This window comes from Xiphias gladius, chromosome 20 (genome assembly GCF_016859285.1).
Source record: "Xiphias gladius isolate SHS-SW01 ecotype Sanya breed wild chromosome 20, ASM1685928v1, whole genome shotgun sequence".
In the NCBI taxonomy this organism is placed as follows: domain Eukaryota; kingdom Metazoa; phylum Chordata; class Actinopteri; order Istiophoriformes; family Xiphiidae; genus Xiphias; species Xiphias gladius.
Genome location: NC_053419.1, coordinates 24,831,764 through 24,848,763, shown reverse-complemented (window position 1 = coordinate 24,848,763; position 17,000 = coordinate 24,831,764). Strand labels below are relative to the sequence as shown.

Genomic DNA, 17,000 nt, shown 5'->3' with positions numbered 1-17,000 from the left:
ACAAAGCGTTTTCACACATCAGACAACCACCTCGTAAAAAACAGAGCAAGGGAAATGTTTCCGTGTGAAGGAGGTGTGTCATTAACCTGTGGGTTGGCTAGTATCCTCTTAACTCCGTCCACCAAATGTGAAAGAAACTTTGCTCGTTCTGCGTTGTTGAAGAGAGACCTCCTGACGGAGGCTATCTGAACTAGACACGACAACACCTGCACACACACACAAATTCACACATTTCAGTCTCACACAGGAGGCTTCAAACGTTATTCTGGATATATTACCACATCGTGACCTTGGAGTTATAAGGTTCTGTTCTTATACGGGAAAGAAAAATGCTTTATTTGTCAAAATAACAGGCATCCGAAAGTCACTCTAAGTATGTGATATCAGAAGCCTACTGCATTTATAAATGTGTTTTTTAGAAGAGTGTTTTGCAGATAGAACCCCTCCTACTGAGAACTGATTCTTTTTCTTGGAAACAGGTTCCATCAGCTTAGGCAGGACAAAAGACCGTTTGTCTCTATACACAAAATCAGTGTGTTAATTACTGAATGACGTTAGGATAGAGGATCTCTGGGAGCAGATAATCAATCAACGTGCTTTAATTTAGACATGAAAACCTTTAGTGAAATCAAATACTTTTCACAGACTTAGATTTAGACTGACAATACGGATTGTGAAGTTTTGCTAAAAAGCCAATGCAAAAAAAAAAGAAACAGAAAAATAGGTTTCTCTATGAATTTCTGCTGATGCTTTCTCTTTGTCTTACATTTGTCTTCTGTTTGCTGCTGTCCCTCTGTCTTTTTGTCTCTTTCTTTCTTTCCGCTTGGAGATATCGTTGCCAGAGTCGGAGCTTTGAATGTAATCCCTGTCATCAGTTTATGTCTGCAGACCCAGGCCCAGCTGGGGGCACGGTAGAGTAAGCAATGGATTACGAAAACATTTAGAAACTGGCAGTAGCGGAGACTTTGAAGGAATTTTAATAAAATGTATTAACTGTATTTGATCATAATCAGTGTAGGAATTCTTGAGTTACGGCCAGTAATGTGTTTTGTGAGGTCACAGTGACCTCGACCTTTGGCCACCCAATTCTTATCAGTTGAGCCTTGAGTCCATTAATGTTTTCAGATACGCACAGCAACCCTGAACTTATCTAGACATTAACTGGAGGAGCTGTATGTGAAAACGCAAATGTCCGAATCAGCTGGACGGACTGAACCCTGCCAGCTCCCTGCGTCAATGTCTGTGTGAAGTCCGACTGAGCCCATGTGTGAAAAGAGTAGCTGTCCGGAGAACTCACGGCGAGCGCGCGAGGGTGTTCATGGAAGTTTCAGTCATGCGACTGGTGCGAAATGGGAAGAATACGAACATCCAAAAGGTGAAGAAGAGGGGTCACTTACACGAAGATGCCAACATGATTCGGTAACTTCTGTCATTAACGGCTGAGGCAGCGTACTTTTTGCGCCATGTCTTGCCTCCTGCATGCTCAGTCAGGCTGGGTAGAGCCCTCGCCTAAACCAAACAGTTACCACTCCTACTCTGGTAGGTGAGAACGCGTCGGGCACGGACAATCTCCGGTTGTGTGTTACATGTGCTAAAGGGCAACAGTTCATATGAGAAAAGGACTCAAATGAATGTTTGTGCCAAATTTGGAGAAATTCCCTCGATGCGTTCCTGAGATATTGCGTTCACCAGAAGGAGACGGACGGACGGACACCCTCAAAACACGTCTCTGGCGTGAAGACATAAAAACCTGATTTTCCATCAGATTTCTACAAATTAAAACTCTGACCATAACTTCAGTAATTTCTAAACTTCACTCATAAGAACAATATTAATCCCTATTATTTCTTTCCAAAAAAAACCATTAGAACGAGCTGTTTTATTACAATTAGCAAGTTATCTTTCAAGCCTATAGCTCATGTTAAGTTCACACAAGGTTAAAAGAAAATGACAACTTTGTTGGCATCTGTAACGGTGTCATTTACAATGTCTGTAATAAAATCCTCAGGTATGAGGTTTCGTAAGGTCAGAGAGAATGAGCTAGAAGACAAAGCCTTTTCTTTTTTTCAAGTTCTAGGGACAAAAATAGATTAAACTTAAAAAATAAACTATAAAGAATGTTAATAACTTCTCGAAGGAGAGATCTGTATCAGTAACTCACGTTTGGCAGAAATGTCTGATGGAACCTTGTAATTCTAAGGTCACGACATTACTTACCAAGTCGTACTACTTACCAATGGGGAGAGGGATGGAGGGATGGAATGATATAAATTGAAAAAGAGCTGCAGGGTGGAGGAATCGAGAAACGCTGCAGGAGAGAAATAAAATAGAGAAAGTTGTCACTACAAGTTTTCCAGTCACAATTCCTCATTGTTTCCATTTTTTCAATTCATCTGTCATTTCAGCAGTCATCTCTTATTCTTCAAATGACACGTCAACTACTTTCGCTGCTTGCAAACTAACAATTTAACTTCCTGCAGGGCTTAAACCAGAATTTCACATGCTTCACCTGACCTTTCAACTACTTTCAGCACTCAAATACACACTGCAAATACAGCTCAACTTTCTACTGAAATTCCTCACGTTGCTCTTCAAATGACTTCGTCTGCTTTCAGCCCTACACTCTACACACTTCAACTGACACCTCTGTGGCTTTCAATGTTTCCACCTCAACTGCGTGCGCTGCGTGCCTAAACAGCAACAGCTCTTTACAAGCAAAGAACAAACATTTGAACCTGTTTACACCTGCAATTAAGTATAGTAAAAGATAGAAACGAACAAATCTGGTGGAACCATTGACCTGTCCTTAAAGCTCGCACTTTGGGAAACCAGGGGACTAGTGTGACTGAGCTGAAACTGAATTCAGGCCTTACGCTATTATGTTTTAACACAGGTGATTAAAATATATGGCACTTTTTCAGGACCCCTTTCACAGCCCGAGTACAAAGTCTCCACATTCACTGCGGCTACCTGATCGCCATGATGTAGGGATCTGCACGGTGCAGAGGTCGTCCGACGACTCGTCTGTGGAAGTTCCTATAAAGTCGTAGTTGAGGCAATTGTAGCTGAGTTTGAGCAGCTGCATCAGCAGACCGTGTTGAGATTCATCATTCAGGTTCAGGTTCTTCCCCGAAGCCTGAAAACAAACACAAAACAACACTTTCCTCAGCTTCAGTTACTTGCAGTGGTGTGGTTCTCTCTTTTTACTGTCTGGTCGGGAGCAGAGAGCTAATGAAAACATGTTCCTGAGACGTCATTTCCAGCTTGTGCCCTGGCCGTCAGTAACCGGCCATCAAACTCTGATCCTTTGTTGATTTTGCTCAGTCTGTGCCAACTGTCACACGTGTCATAAACTGACCGTCCGCAGATTGTGGCTGCAGGTCACCCGCTGTGAACAATTAGGCTCTTAAAAGGTTTGCTGAGGGGATTATTTTAAAACTGAAAATGAAAGCAGCTAATGTAGTGCCATGACTTTGTCAGGCGGCTGTATTAGCTGTTCTCCACATCATCAAATATGATACGACGCTCCTTCAAACGGAAAATGTCATTAAATTCTTCTTGGTATTCTCTAACTGTGTGGTTTTTTTTATTATATTTATATTTGTAAGAGCTACATATGATTTTAATGTGTGTTCACTTTGTCTTAGTTTAAAAACTAAAAACAAACAAACACAAAAAACCCCAGAAAACCATTAAAGAAAAGTTTTGACACAGGCAGATTCTGCTTCATGTAATGATTAAATTGTCAAAAACATCTTACCTAAACTTGATTGTTGTTTTTTTTTTTTTCTTTCATGATACCTCTGATATATTGTACCTGTTTGAGGAGGTTGCAGGAGAGAGTGAAAATGTCGAAGAGGGAGGAATCTCTGAATGATGATGCTATCTTTCTGTGTTTGGTCAGAGGATGTGTTGTGTCAGCCTGCGGAGGAAACAGACGATAGTAAACGTTTTTCAACACCACACACAGAGAGGGAAGAACATGAACGTGAGAGTGAGGGGGAAGGGCGTACCTGATTGATTTCATTCGTCAGCTGGGACAGAATGGTCACCCCAATGATGCAGTGTTCGACGCTATCCTGTAAACACACCAGTTACACTTCAGCAAGAAGGCTTACAGACGCATGTACTTTTACGCAAACCTGGTGTTTCTGCAGGTTTTTCTACCAAACGATCAAACACACACACACGCTCACCTGTAGAAAGCGCGTGACATCGGCGATGACGTTTCTGAAGACGTAGTCATCTTTCTGACAGTCGAACCAGCCCAGTTTGGTGATCCTGGCGTAGAGCTGGATCAAAGCCTGGGTCACAAATGCTGCTAACTTCGGCCGCGTAGCCAGATAATTCAGCACATAGTTCCCTGCACATTACAAAAATAGTGACAACAACTTAATGAGTCAGTGTATGGAACTTTCTCTGAGATTTTTTGACAGATTTCATTAGCAACCGTGTCTCAATTTTTAGAAACTTCAAATACATGGAAACCATGTGGATTTCGGGCTCAGCAGGGCAAACAAATGGGAGACAAACCTAAGATGCAAGCAACAGCAGGTGCCTTTCCAACCACCTGTTTTGATGCACGTTTTCAACTTTTGCATAAAAAAGCTGAGTAACTTGAAAGAATGAAACCAACAAAAAATAGAAAATAGAAGAAAAAAATAGAAATATCAGCAGTGAATGGAAACAGGCACTCACTCACATTTACTGGAAATTTGGTTTAAATTTGTGCCCTATTTGGGTAGAAACTTCAATAGTATGATGGTGGTGGATTAGAAATGGAAGACTCTAACGGTAAAGGATGTGTTTTTGGTTAGGATAGAGAATCTGTGCTGTACCTTTCCATCATTTAGTAGGTTTTGGGAACCGGTTTACCAACGGACTCAGAAGGCCTTTTGATATAATACACCCATTAAAAATGCATGGTGCAGCCAGACCAGGTCCCGTGAAGGCCCAACTGATCAAACAGGCCTTTGTGTAGCAGAACACCATACTCTGTTCCCAAACACATAGTACAAGCCTACAGGCTGACTGTTCATTCCAAATGAAATTAAATGTGTGTGTTCTCCAGGCAAAATGGCAACCAAACCCAGCCTGCAGCAGCATGCGCCGGCTCGCCAGGCGTGTCATCCACCTCCCCACTAAACAACACGCTTTTCCTTAACTTCAGATAAACTAGTGTTAGGATCTCTGTTCATTTTTGAGCTGTTCCTTCTCCCAATGTGATTGAAATGCTATTTAATGTGGCATGTACCCTATTAAATTAGAGAAGACATCTCGAGTTGCAGTAAGTTTACTGCTGTGTCTAATTCAGCCGTCTAAGAACGTACCATGTGCCGTTTGGTGCGAAGTGTTCGGCAGGTTTAACGTATCAGTGGCGGAGAGATACTCACGGATGTCGATGCGTTGTTCGAGGGGTAGAGGATTGCTGGTTCGAGATACCAGTTTAGACAAACAGGTGGCCGCGAGCAGCTGAGAATATGACGACTGTGACGAGAGAGAAACATCAGAACATATCATGTTAGATATTGTCTCTTATTGTTAGATCAAGACAATTTAAACACGTAGTCAGGGGCTATGGACGTTGGTGCGCAGAGCAAAGCTTTGATGAGCAGCCATAAGGAGAATGGAGATATGGGGTATTGTCGGATTGCACAGCGCACATGTCAGGACAGTCAGATGGAGAAGGGGAGCAAACCTGTTGCTTCAAATTAAGGAGCGGTCAGTTGTGCCGATTAACTGTGATCATCATCACAGTTCCTTAATATCAGCAGGGTTTTTATTTTAATTAATTAAATAATAAATAAATAAATAAATAAATAAATCTGCGTTCATGTCGTCACTCGTCCATATAGTTACTGGTTACTAACAACTTTGCAGATTAAGATGTTATAGAACAAAACAAAAAATGTGATCAGTTTATAAAATATGATGCACAGGAATGCATCAGTAATAATAATCCAGTAATATAATACACATTGTGACAGGGGCCATTTTGGGGCCTACTTTGTACTTTTACTTTACCTTTTTTTTTTTTAAACTGTACTTTTACAGTAAAATATTGAATACGCCATTATTCCTTATAATGGCAGATTTTTAATAGTGTGGTATTCCTGCTTTAACTCCACTAAATCATCTGAGTTCTTTTTCCGCCGCAGCTGTTGCAGGTCAAACGCTGTGACTGACGGATTTATCTGAGACTACTCACACTGCCTCTCTCCAGCAGTAGCTGACATTTGCTGAGACAGTCAGGGCTGTTGGTGAACTCAACCAGAGCTTTCTCTGCCTGGTGTCGGACGGCGGTGTCGGTAGTCTCATACAGCTGCTTACACAGGATCTCCAGCTGGGCAAGGCCCTAGATAAACACAGAGACATGGAAGACACAGGGGTTATCAGTAACCAGCAGACTCGTGTGACACACAGACACTCAGAACTTTCATGATTTTACAACAAGAAATAAAAAAAAAAACAGAGCACATCATGTTCTTTACACATACACACAAAAAGAGATCGACAGATAAACAAGTACAATCCTTTTACCTACAGGTTGACAATGTACTTGTAGGGGTGGATGTTGCAGTGTAACTTCATTTCAACAAACCACAGCAGATTCAGTCAATCGGAAGAATAATAATTGCAAATGTTTTCATATTTGAATAATCACGTCAGTCCATTTTCAAGCAAAAATGTTAAAAATTGGGGTTACAACTTTGATTAATGTATTTTCTGACATTTTAATAGACTTAACGACTAATCCACAAAATATCTGCCAGATAATCAATACAGAAAATAATTGTTAGTTGCAGTCCTAGCCTAATTGCATCTGGGGCAGATAGTGAGGTAACAGGGTTAATAGTTTTCGGATACAATTAATCAATTAGCAGATTATTAATCTGCACGGTTCCGACAGTCAATGAATTGCTTAAGTCTTTTTAAAAGCACAAATGCTGAAAGTTTGTTGTTTACAGCTTCTTTAACATGGACATTTTCTGCATTTCTCCTCTTTTTTATCACCGTAAATTGTATATCTTTGGGTTTTTCACCCGGGTCGCTGGGAAATGTGAGGTCATATTCACCATCTTATGACATTTTATAAACCCAACAATTTATTGATTAGTCAAGGAAATAATCACCATATTAATCAATAATAAAAAATAATTAACAGTCAGACTCTCATCCGTCTTTGAGATTTTTGCAGCTACCTCAGTATATGCAGCTGAAATCATAATATATATGCAAAACTTATTAAATTAGTCTCATTATTTGTTATTACACTATAGACAGGTTAGTACATTATCACTTTTTTATGAAATTTTTAAAATTACATATTTGCATCAATAATGGGACATTTTTCACTCCTTTCTAACTTTTAGCAGCTCAAACCATGCAACTCTACTTTGCACTACTTTGAAATCAAAATTGAAGTCTTAACTGTTTGTGTTTCTCCAAATAATTACCCACCTCCATATAAAATGTGATGTTACCGCTTACAAATACCGTTATAAAAATGCACATTTGGAGCAGACTGGTCGGAGGGGGCAACGGTTTTCTTACCTAACGATCAATACAAATATTTCAGTAGAACAGACGTTCACTCCTACATGATAATGATATCAAGTTCATTTCACGTGGCACACAGGAAAAGTGCGGAGTCATGCAGTCACATGAGATGCCAGTTACTGATACATAAATTCAAAAATGGTGGGGCCACCCGGTTACAGAACAAGATTAGAGGTTGTGGGAGCTGTGGAGGTCTGGATTTAAGGGGAATGGGGGATTGGGGAAGGTGAAACTCTGCTAGCCTCAGATAAGAGTTCAGCACCAAACCCTGTCTGCCTATGTGCCATCTGCTGCACCAGATGAAGCCGCACTCAATACTTTAGTTTATAATTCACGCTCTAAGAGTTGCATTAGAGCAAGTTATAAAAACATATATACGGGCAGAGCAGTGGGGTGGGCTGACAGTAGGGATGGGTGGTGATGTGATACTGTGGTTAAAATTTCATCACGGTAGACTGCGGACACATTGGACCGAAATATATTTATATGATCATAAAGTCTGACCTCTGCTTTCTTAACATTTGCTGCCCTTTACCCCAGCGTTGGCCAGGCACAGAGTGTGTATGAGCCAGTGGAAATTGATTTAAAATGAATAAATAAATAAAGGTTGTGTCAAGATATCAACAGGCAATTAAAGACAAAAAAGTGTTGGTTGCATCATGGACTGAAGTGTATAAACTGCTTACAGGCGACGGGTACCTTCAAAAAAACGTACATGTTAGGTTTTTAAGCATATTACGTAAATAATGTGTTCAATACAGCAGGGAGAAAGCACCGGGATTAAATGAGGCTGTGCGACAGATTGAGCTCGATTAATCTCAACTCTAGTTTTTGCGTGATGTGTAAAATGTCTTGTCAGGTAAGTCATCGGTATGATTTTCCAAATTGTTGGGAACAAACAAAATCTAGGGCTGCTCAAGATTACATCCAAATTTTGTGAACAGATTAACACAAATTCTTATCATGGTTTGTGGCAGGTTTAATGCCATAAAATGGCAAAACCGAGTGGATGTTGGGAAAATACTGAGCTAGATCCACTGCTCACATCACTCTCAGTTTCTGGGAAACTGTTTCTGTCCTGAGTTCCTGCTCCCAAGTCATTGTCTGCCAGCCGACAGATGGTTCTTGGTCTCTAATTTTAAATTAAACCAGTTCTATTTTTGTTCTGTACGTGTGCAGCCAGACAGATGTTTTCTGGTTCATAGTTTTTGACTTCTGCTCCTATTTTACAGGCATATTTACAGTATTGTGTGGATTCAGCTTTTATCACACAGGTGATGCACCAGTGACAGTTTTCTGTAGGCTGGGGGGTGATTTGTCTCCAGTGATGAGACTCTCACTGAACTAGAACCAAAAAGGATGAGATGATATTGTAGTTATTTATTATTATTAATCAAGCAGACTGGCCAACCAACATGATGGAGAGAGAACTGTTAATGAGAAACAATGTGCCAACATCAATATTTCATACACTCTCTGGTTTGGCTAAATCTGACACCACTGACAACAATGTAAACGCTCAACGGAAACTCTGTAAATATTGCTTCAACAAAGTGTAAAACCTTGACTGTATTTGACTGATAAAGACCTGCTACACAATTAAACTTTTATCTTTGGGGGGAAAGCAATGCACTCATTTGATATTTAATCCTGCTGGTTTTCCAGCGCTGTATTAACAAAGTGCTTTAGAAACAGTTAATATTATAGTTGATCAACACAAAATTATGGGCAACTATTTTATTACTCAGTTTATCATTGAAGCCATTTTTTCTAAAATAAAAAATAGCTTAGATTCACTGGTTCCAGCCTTTCAAATGTGAGTATTTGCAGTTTTCATAGTCTGCTATGTTAGTAAACTGAATATCTTTGAGTTCTGGACTGTTGGTCAGATTAATCAATAATCAAAATAACCATTAGTTGCAACCCTAAATTCCTTAATTAACACCTTAATGACAGTTAAAAATGTACGGTCATTACACTCCAAGCATAATTATGATCTACTCAGACTAAAATTCATGCACCTGTGACCAGGGCTTGGCGATATGTTGAATTAGTTTGTCTAATTCAAATTTTTGTTTTAGCACGACATGGTGTCTTCAGTCACAACAGTCCTGTAAACAGGGATGTGAATAGTTACACTATACGCGGACCCGCTGTGGTTCATGGGACTGTCGTGACCCCGGGTGGCTCGCTGCTCTGGCTTTCTCTTATTGAATTTAACGGCTGCATCTACACGAGAAACAGAAGGAAAAAAGACTGCACACTCATCTGTACTCTCGGTTTGTGCTTGATTATTAAACTGGATGTGTGTGCTCTTCTGTGTGGGATAACCTGTTTTGTTTTCAATATGCATAATGAAGACAGCTGTGCAGTTGGTGCAGCTCTTTATCATTCTAACTGTCTTGCAGATGAAATCATAAAGACTATGAAGTTTCAGTCATGTTTCCAAGTGCATTTTGCTTTAAATTAATTAATTAATCAATTAATTAATATGTTTTGGCCTTAATGCCAGGCCCTACCGCAGAGGCACCACACAGTTTGTGCAAGTAAATATAAAACCGAAATGAGAGATTTAACTGGCTTCAGAGACCCAACATTTTATCATGGGAATAATGACTTGATTAAAAAGACTGCAAGTGACTGAGTTCTGTTAACAGAGGAACTCAGCCTGCTGAGGATCTGTGAATTATCGCGTGAAATGATACATGAAGCGTTTAAACTGGTGTCCGAGGAGCTGGTTTTACAACTTCCCTCAGTGCGTTACAAATGAGCAGCAGGTTTGCTCGTCTCGCTAACACACGCTCCACACGAATTGAAGCTCTGCTACACACGTGGGAGGTGGCTTCAGAAAGCAACAGGAGATAACTCAACATTTTAAACTTCCATACCCTGAAATATGCCACTTCATCAAACTGCACACAACGTCCTCATGTTTTAAAGCAGCGAGAGAGGAAGTATGGAACCGAGTTAAACCAAAGGAATGAGAGTAGGAAACGATCTAACTGTCGTGAGTCCACCTCAACTACAAGATACCAGATAACGTCTTCAAATGTTGTTTTGTCTGACCAACAGCCCCAAACCCAGAGATATTCATATTGTTCATAATGACAACAACTTGAGAGGCTGAAAACAGCAAGGTTTTGGCATTTTTGCTCCATAAGTGTCTTAGGCCAGTTAGTGATTATCAAAACAGTTCATCAACTAATGGATTAACTGACTAATCGCTGCAGCTCTACTTCAGATGTCTTGTTTCATCCCACCAACAGTCCAAAACAAATATATTCTGTTTACTATAATGTAAGAGAAGGAAAAGCAACAAATTCTTCCCTTTGAGAAACTGGAATTTTTAGCAATTTTGCTTGAAATATGACAATTACTCAATGGTCAAAGTAGTTGCCGATCAATTTTCTGTTGATCAACTAATCAATTAATCCACTAATCACTGCAGTTCTGGTTTGTTTCTTCACTTTTCTTTGCAAAAGCACAGAATTGTTGTTATAAGTGCTTGAGGACAGAAACTGCACTAGGTCTGCAACTCGAGACTATTTTCATTACCGATTAGTCTTTTGGTTATTTTCTTGAGTAATCGATTAATTGTTTAGTCTATAAACTGTCAGAAATTAATATGAAGACAACCCTGTATAATTTTCTAAGAATCCACAGTACCGTTTTCAGGTGGCTTGTTTTAAGTCACCTTTTCTTTTCTTTGTCTAATGTGATGGGAAGCTGAATATTTTTGGGTTTTTGACCGTTGGTTGAATAAAACAAGACAGTTGAAGATGTCAACTTGGGCTTTAGGAAATTGTAATGGGAACTTTAAACTATTTTCTTCATTTTATAGACACATTGATTTATTAATTCATTGAGAAAATATTCTCCAGATGAACTAATAATGAACATAATTAACTGCTGTAGCCCTACTGTGAAAACCAAGATATTAATATACATTGAATTCTAACAAAACACATTATTTCCCATCACAAAGTTATATTTCTGCCTTCTTCCTTATTCACATCTTTTCCCCAAGCGTTAGTGCACTGCTAATGTCTCAATTAAAAAGTCTTCAGCTGACTCACACCTCCAAAAAAATCTAAGTTTTTTTGACATGTTGGGACTATGAGGGAAGTGCAAAACCTGTGTGTAAGAACTCACAATGTATTAATAACTGCAGATAACCTGATTTATATAACCTGATAAAAGGTTATAAAAACTGATCACGTACTTGGCTGCCAATAATATAATAAAAAAGTTATCAGTCGATATTAAAAATATCTGTTAGTTGAAGCCCTATGTAGCACTAAACTGAACTGTCATAAAATATTGCCAGCAACATTTACTTTAGGTTTAACAGGAACTTAATTACATTTCTTTCTGGAATCAGTGCAGGCACATATTTTAGAGGTCCTACCTTCATAGTATAAAACAAATAATTACTTCTTATTACTTATGAAATCACGACCGCCTTACCAACAGGCACATTAATGCATAATCCTGTGAACTCCAATATTCAATGTGTTAGGCAGACACATATCTAAGACCAGGATGAGTATAACAGACCTCCGTCTTGTCTCTGCACTGGGGCCTTAAACATTTATCAACCACATCTGACAGTGTGAGTTACATATTGACAGCTCCATACAATAACAACCTCACTCCATAGATATGACTCAATCTAAACCTTACTTGCACATATTCTACATAACCACCCGCACACACACACACACACACACACAAACACACACACACAAAGTAACTTATTAATTTAACTCCTTGTACAAACCTTGCACTGCCTGCTTCCTATAATCATCTTCATGATCTGATGATTAATTTCAGTTAATCAATTTATGGTTTCATCTGTATAAAGGTTAGAAAGAAAGTGGGAAAATAAATAAATAAAAAAGTTCCTATCACAATTTCCTAGATTCGCACGTGATGTCTTCAAATGTCCAGAACATTCCAAAAATACTCTAAAAACCAAAGATTTTCACTTTACTGTGTTTCAAAGAGAGATATAAAATAATTAATATAGGAGCTTAAACATATCTGATAGAAAATAGAGAAAAGCAGCAAGTCCTCAAACACAGAAGTTTGTTTAACAACACTTAACACTTTTCTAAAGTTATTTCCAAAATCCTTAAAGCTTTTTTAACCATCTGAATGAAAGAATATTCAGTTTGTTGAATTATACAAAAGCTTTTTAACCCATTTCTCAAGATGCAAGTCTAATTCCTGATCCATAGTAACCAGAAGTGATACACAGTATGTCTTTCCAACGTGCTTCTAAATGTTCAGATGAGTGTTTCATGGGTGTCTTCAGAATAGAGATAAATGTTGTGAAACCACTTTCTGGGTTTTTCATACATCAACAGGTATTTATTTATATAATATAGTAATAATAATACATTAGGAGGCACCCACTGGGGATAGTTTAGGTTAGATTTCCTGAAGATGAAAAAGATTGTAAACCCGTGACCTTATTCAAAAATATCTTTCACAGAACTGAAACTATTAAGTTGATTAATCGATTAATTGATTGACAGAAAATTAATCTACAACTATTCTGATAATCGTAAACTAAATCGATTTAGACATCTGAAAACGGAACCTTGGAGTCTTGGAATGTATGATTTCGGACATTTTATAGACCAAACAATTTACTGATTCATAGAGAAAACAGGTGAATCAATACAGAAAATAATCCTTAGTTGCAGCCATAAACATGACAGAATAGCTGGGGACATCTCTCACTGTGGGATGCTATAATGTTTTAATAGATTTAAAAAAAAAAAAAAGCTAGAAAAGCCAAAACTTGGGTGGAAATTATGACCTAACTCAAGAACATATCAGATCTCGATCCTTCCTTTGGAACCCATGTGACAAACCACTGTAAAAATATAATAAAGCTCGTCTGGACAACTTCCAAAGAAACTGTCAGTGATGCAGCTCCTCCATGCTGCACAGCACAGCCCAGCCTGGCTGCTTTCTGCTTCCAGCATGGAGGCTGAAGCTGCTCATGTTCACCGCTGACTATTGTCAACTATCTTATGTATTTAACTACCATCTAAACTGCTTGATTTGGGGTGTTGTGGCGGTCAAAGTGAAGATACTGGTCGTAATATTCCCCTGCTGAGCTACAGCACAGCACAGGCGCCTAATACAACAATAACATGGAGTTATTTCTGTAACTGAAACAGCCGAGTCTTTCCTCTCCTAGGACATTTGAAGGACCGGCAGAGAGAAATGAAAGCGGTGAGGAGAAATGTTGCAGTTAAACTTCAACCACTGCACCTCCTCCTCCTCCTCCTCCTCCTCCTCGTTATTCCCAAACATGTGTCGGAGCAGCTAGCTTCGGGCAGGCTAGCTAAACAAAACAGCACTGCTTGGTTACGCACATAAACAACCCCGGTGTAAAATCCTCGGTGCCCTCCGCTCAGTGTTTACCATCGCCGGCAGCCGTGGGACAGCAGCCGCGGGGCACGAAGCCCGATTTACGGACAAAAAGTCCAACAAACCGAATAATGTTTTCAAACGGGCTCGGGCGGGAGAAGTTGACGTCTGGGCTGAAGCTAACGTTAGCCTAGCCTGCTAAAGGGTCAGGTACCTCTAGCCCAGCGGGGAGACGAGTAAATATTTTAAGTTTTGGGTAAAAGGCGCAGGAGAATAATTCACGGCGTGAGTTTATGACATGATGGGTGTTCACACGGTGGTACACACTGGCGCCAAACTGACAGCTAACATGTTCGTATTAGCCTGACAGCTATCCTGCCGCGGCCAGCCCAATTGTGTTTTATTGTTTACTTCACTAAAATACGTCGATAACTCGCGCCGTTATTCCGCTGGTGTTGGGCGTTTAACTGGTACAAACACCGGGAATCCTGCAGGCTTTGACCCACGGGCTCCGTGGCTTCTCTTCTTCGTTTTCCAGCCTGAAATCCCCCCTCGCAGCTAACACAAGCTAACCCTACATCCAGCCAGCCTGAGCAATGACAGCAGGCCACAAGTCAACACAGGCGGCCACATCCTTTCTTTTACCGCCGGACAGCACCAGCGCGGCCGCCTCCTGCACGCAGCGGCCGCGCACAACCTCGGTGCCGGGAACACAGCACCCAAATCCGCGCTCGGACTTATTTTCACGCTCCCGGAGAAACTGTCGGTTACAAAAACATGAAACCTCTGCTTACCTGCACATGATCCGCCATTTTTCTCCATTTCATGCACCTCTCACTCCCCCGCTTATGGGTATGGAGAGTGACAACAGCGCCCCCACCCGGCAGAGCCTGGCCGAGCTCCCCATTCATTTCAGCCCTCAGATAAACACAAGACTTGATGGAACCAAGCTGCCAGTTACTTTTCTTATTTAGATTTGACATGGAAAACAAAAACACACAATAAGCTTCTAATATATATATATGATACTTCCCCTCCAACAGGGCCGTAGTAGTGAGGGACAAAAAGTACCCAGGGCCCCAACATGGGGAGCCCACCCCCCCAAAAAACAGATAAAAAAAATAAAATGTTTGTTTTTACCTGCAATTTTGAAATTTTACTTTATTAGGATTACAAGTAAGCTCTTACTGTAGGCTGAATACTCAAAAACAATATTAGAGCCTTTCAAACAATAACATTTGAAATATGATCAGTTTACTATTGTGATTATCAACATTACTCATGGAAACAAACCTTCAGCAGCATCAGAAAAGTGTAATAACTTAGACAAGTCAGTCAGAGAGTGATAGTGGGGTCTAATCCTGAGTTTTCTCTTTTAATAATGGGGACCATCTGTTTTGTATCCATATGGATTCCATATGGAAACTTTTATTATTCTACCTCTATGTTACAACCGACTGGGTTTAAAGTCATCGTTCGCACAAAAATACCAAACATTTGATGGTTCCAACGTCTTAAATGTGAGAATTTGCCACTTTTCTCTGTCTCAACACCACGATAAGTTGGATCTCTTTGTGTTATGAGTGTTTAACAGACATTTGAAGACGTCACATGTTAACTGAGAAAATAGTCAGATTAGTCAGTTATGACAATATTAATCTTTAGTTGCAGCCTTAAAAATTAGCTTCACCTCAACCAGCTACACATTAAAATGCCACTTACATATTAATGCTTCAGTAATAATTTTACGTTAACATATAGTAAAGTCACAAGTCAGTTTTTCTGCTTTATGACTACTTTTACATTTGGTGCTTTACGTACATTTTGCTAAAAATATTTATGCATGTTTATTTAGGTGATACTTTTGTTGCTTGTAATGGAGTATTTTTATATTGAAGTACTCAGGTCCTTTACTTAGGTAAAGGATCTGAGTACTTCTTCCAGCTGTAGTTGAGACAGTTAACAAGCTTAAACACATCAGAATTAAACAACCACTCCGGGTTTTGGTCGTCTGTACGATTTTGTCAAGGCATTTCATGGAAAATTACCCCTCTCAAATCATTGTGATTTGTACAGTAAAAAACAGAAAATGGGGCTCACTTTCCACTGTACCCAAGTGACACAGCTCACACAATCAGTTTCCTTCTGAATCGTTTTGAGTCGACCCACCTCAACGGCCAGAGGAAGAACAGCAGCTCTCTGCTGCAGCAATAACTATCTTTGGCTTCTAGATAAACGAGATGCAACTTCTGATTCACGGACAAATGTTAGTTTAATACATTTCCTTTAATTTTGGCTTTGATGAGATATTTTCAACACAAATTATTCCTGAAACACGGCATATTATCTGCATGTGTCCATTCAGCCACTTGAATATTGGAGCTCATAGGATATGCGTTGCTGTTCCCATTTGAAAGGTTGACATAAATTATATACTATGACGTTGGACTGCTAATGTGACTGCACCTGGTTTTACACTGAATATTGTTGTGAATCATGACAGTTCAGTTTAAAGCTAAAAAGGGCTGGAACTAAGAAAACAACACATTAAATAGACTTTTTACAAGAGTACACACTGTAAAAAAATGATGTTGTCATTGACACACCATTAATATTTGAAAATAATAAAGGATGAATGCTTAAATAAAAGTTTGCCGAATTTGTTCGTTGGTAAATGATCACGGGGGAAATTGCATGTTGCAGCAGCACAGAGAGAAGCAGGCAGCCCACAGTGGGTACAAAAGGACAGAGCAAGCAGGAGAACAACACGTGTATAAATGGGGAAAACAACCCATAAATCAAGATTAAATCAAATCTCAGACACAGTAAGTTGAGAACAGACTGTACAACAAACTGAAATAAAACAATATGCAGTATTGTACATTAATATGCAATAATGAAGTGGAGTAATATATTATAATATAATATAATATAATATAATATAATATAATATAATATAATATAATATAATATAATATAATATAATATAATATAATATAATATGTAGAGGTATGATGGATGGAATAAAACTCTTGAAATCCCCTTTCTCGCAC

The 17,000-nt window shown here is 39.3% G+C and overlaps 1 protein-coding gene across 1 annotated transcript in view; it reads right to left on the bottom strand.

The window, feature by feature from the left end:
• The window catches only part of xpo7 (exportin 7), a 33,041-nt gene extending 18,213 nt beyond the window's left edge, over window positions 1-14,828 (bottom strand). The window contains exons 1-9 of the mRNA XM_040157194.1: window positions 14,742-14,828; window positions 6,209-6,355; window positions 5,394-5,487; window positions 4,197-4,363; window positions 4,014-4,079; window positions 3,818-3,922; window positions 2,971-3,136; window positions 2,235-2,308; window positions 87-206 (exon numbers count right to left, since the gene is read on the bottom strand). Of these exons, the coding sequence (XP_040013128.1) occupies window positions 87-206; window positions 2,235-2,308; window positions 2,971-3,136; window positions 3,818-3,922; window positions 4,014-4,079; window positions 4,197-4,363; window positions 5,394-5,487; window positions 6,209-6,355; window positions 14,742-14,774 (972 nt within the window). The 5' untranslated portion in view covers window positions 14,775-14,828. The remainder of the gene's footprint in view (window positions 1-86; window positions 207-2,234; window positions 2,309-2,970; window positions 3,137-3,817; window positions 3,923-4,013; window positions 4,080-4,196; window positions 4,364-5,393; window positions 5,488-6,208; window positions 6,356-14,741) is intronic.
• Between the last annotated feature and the right edge of the window lie 2,172 nt (window positions 14,829-17,000).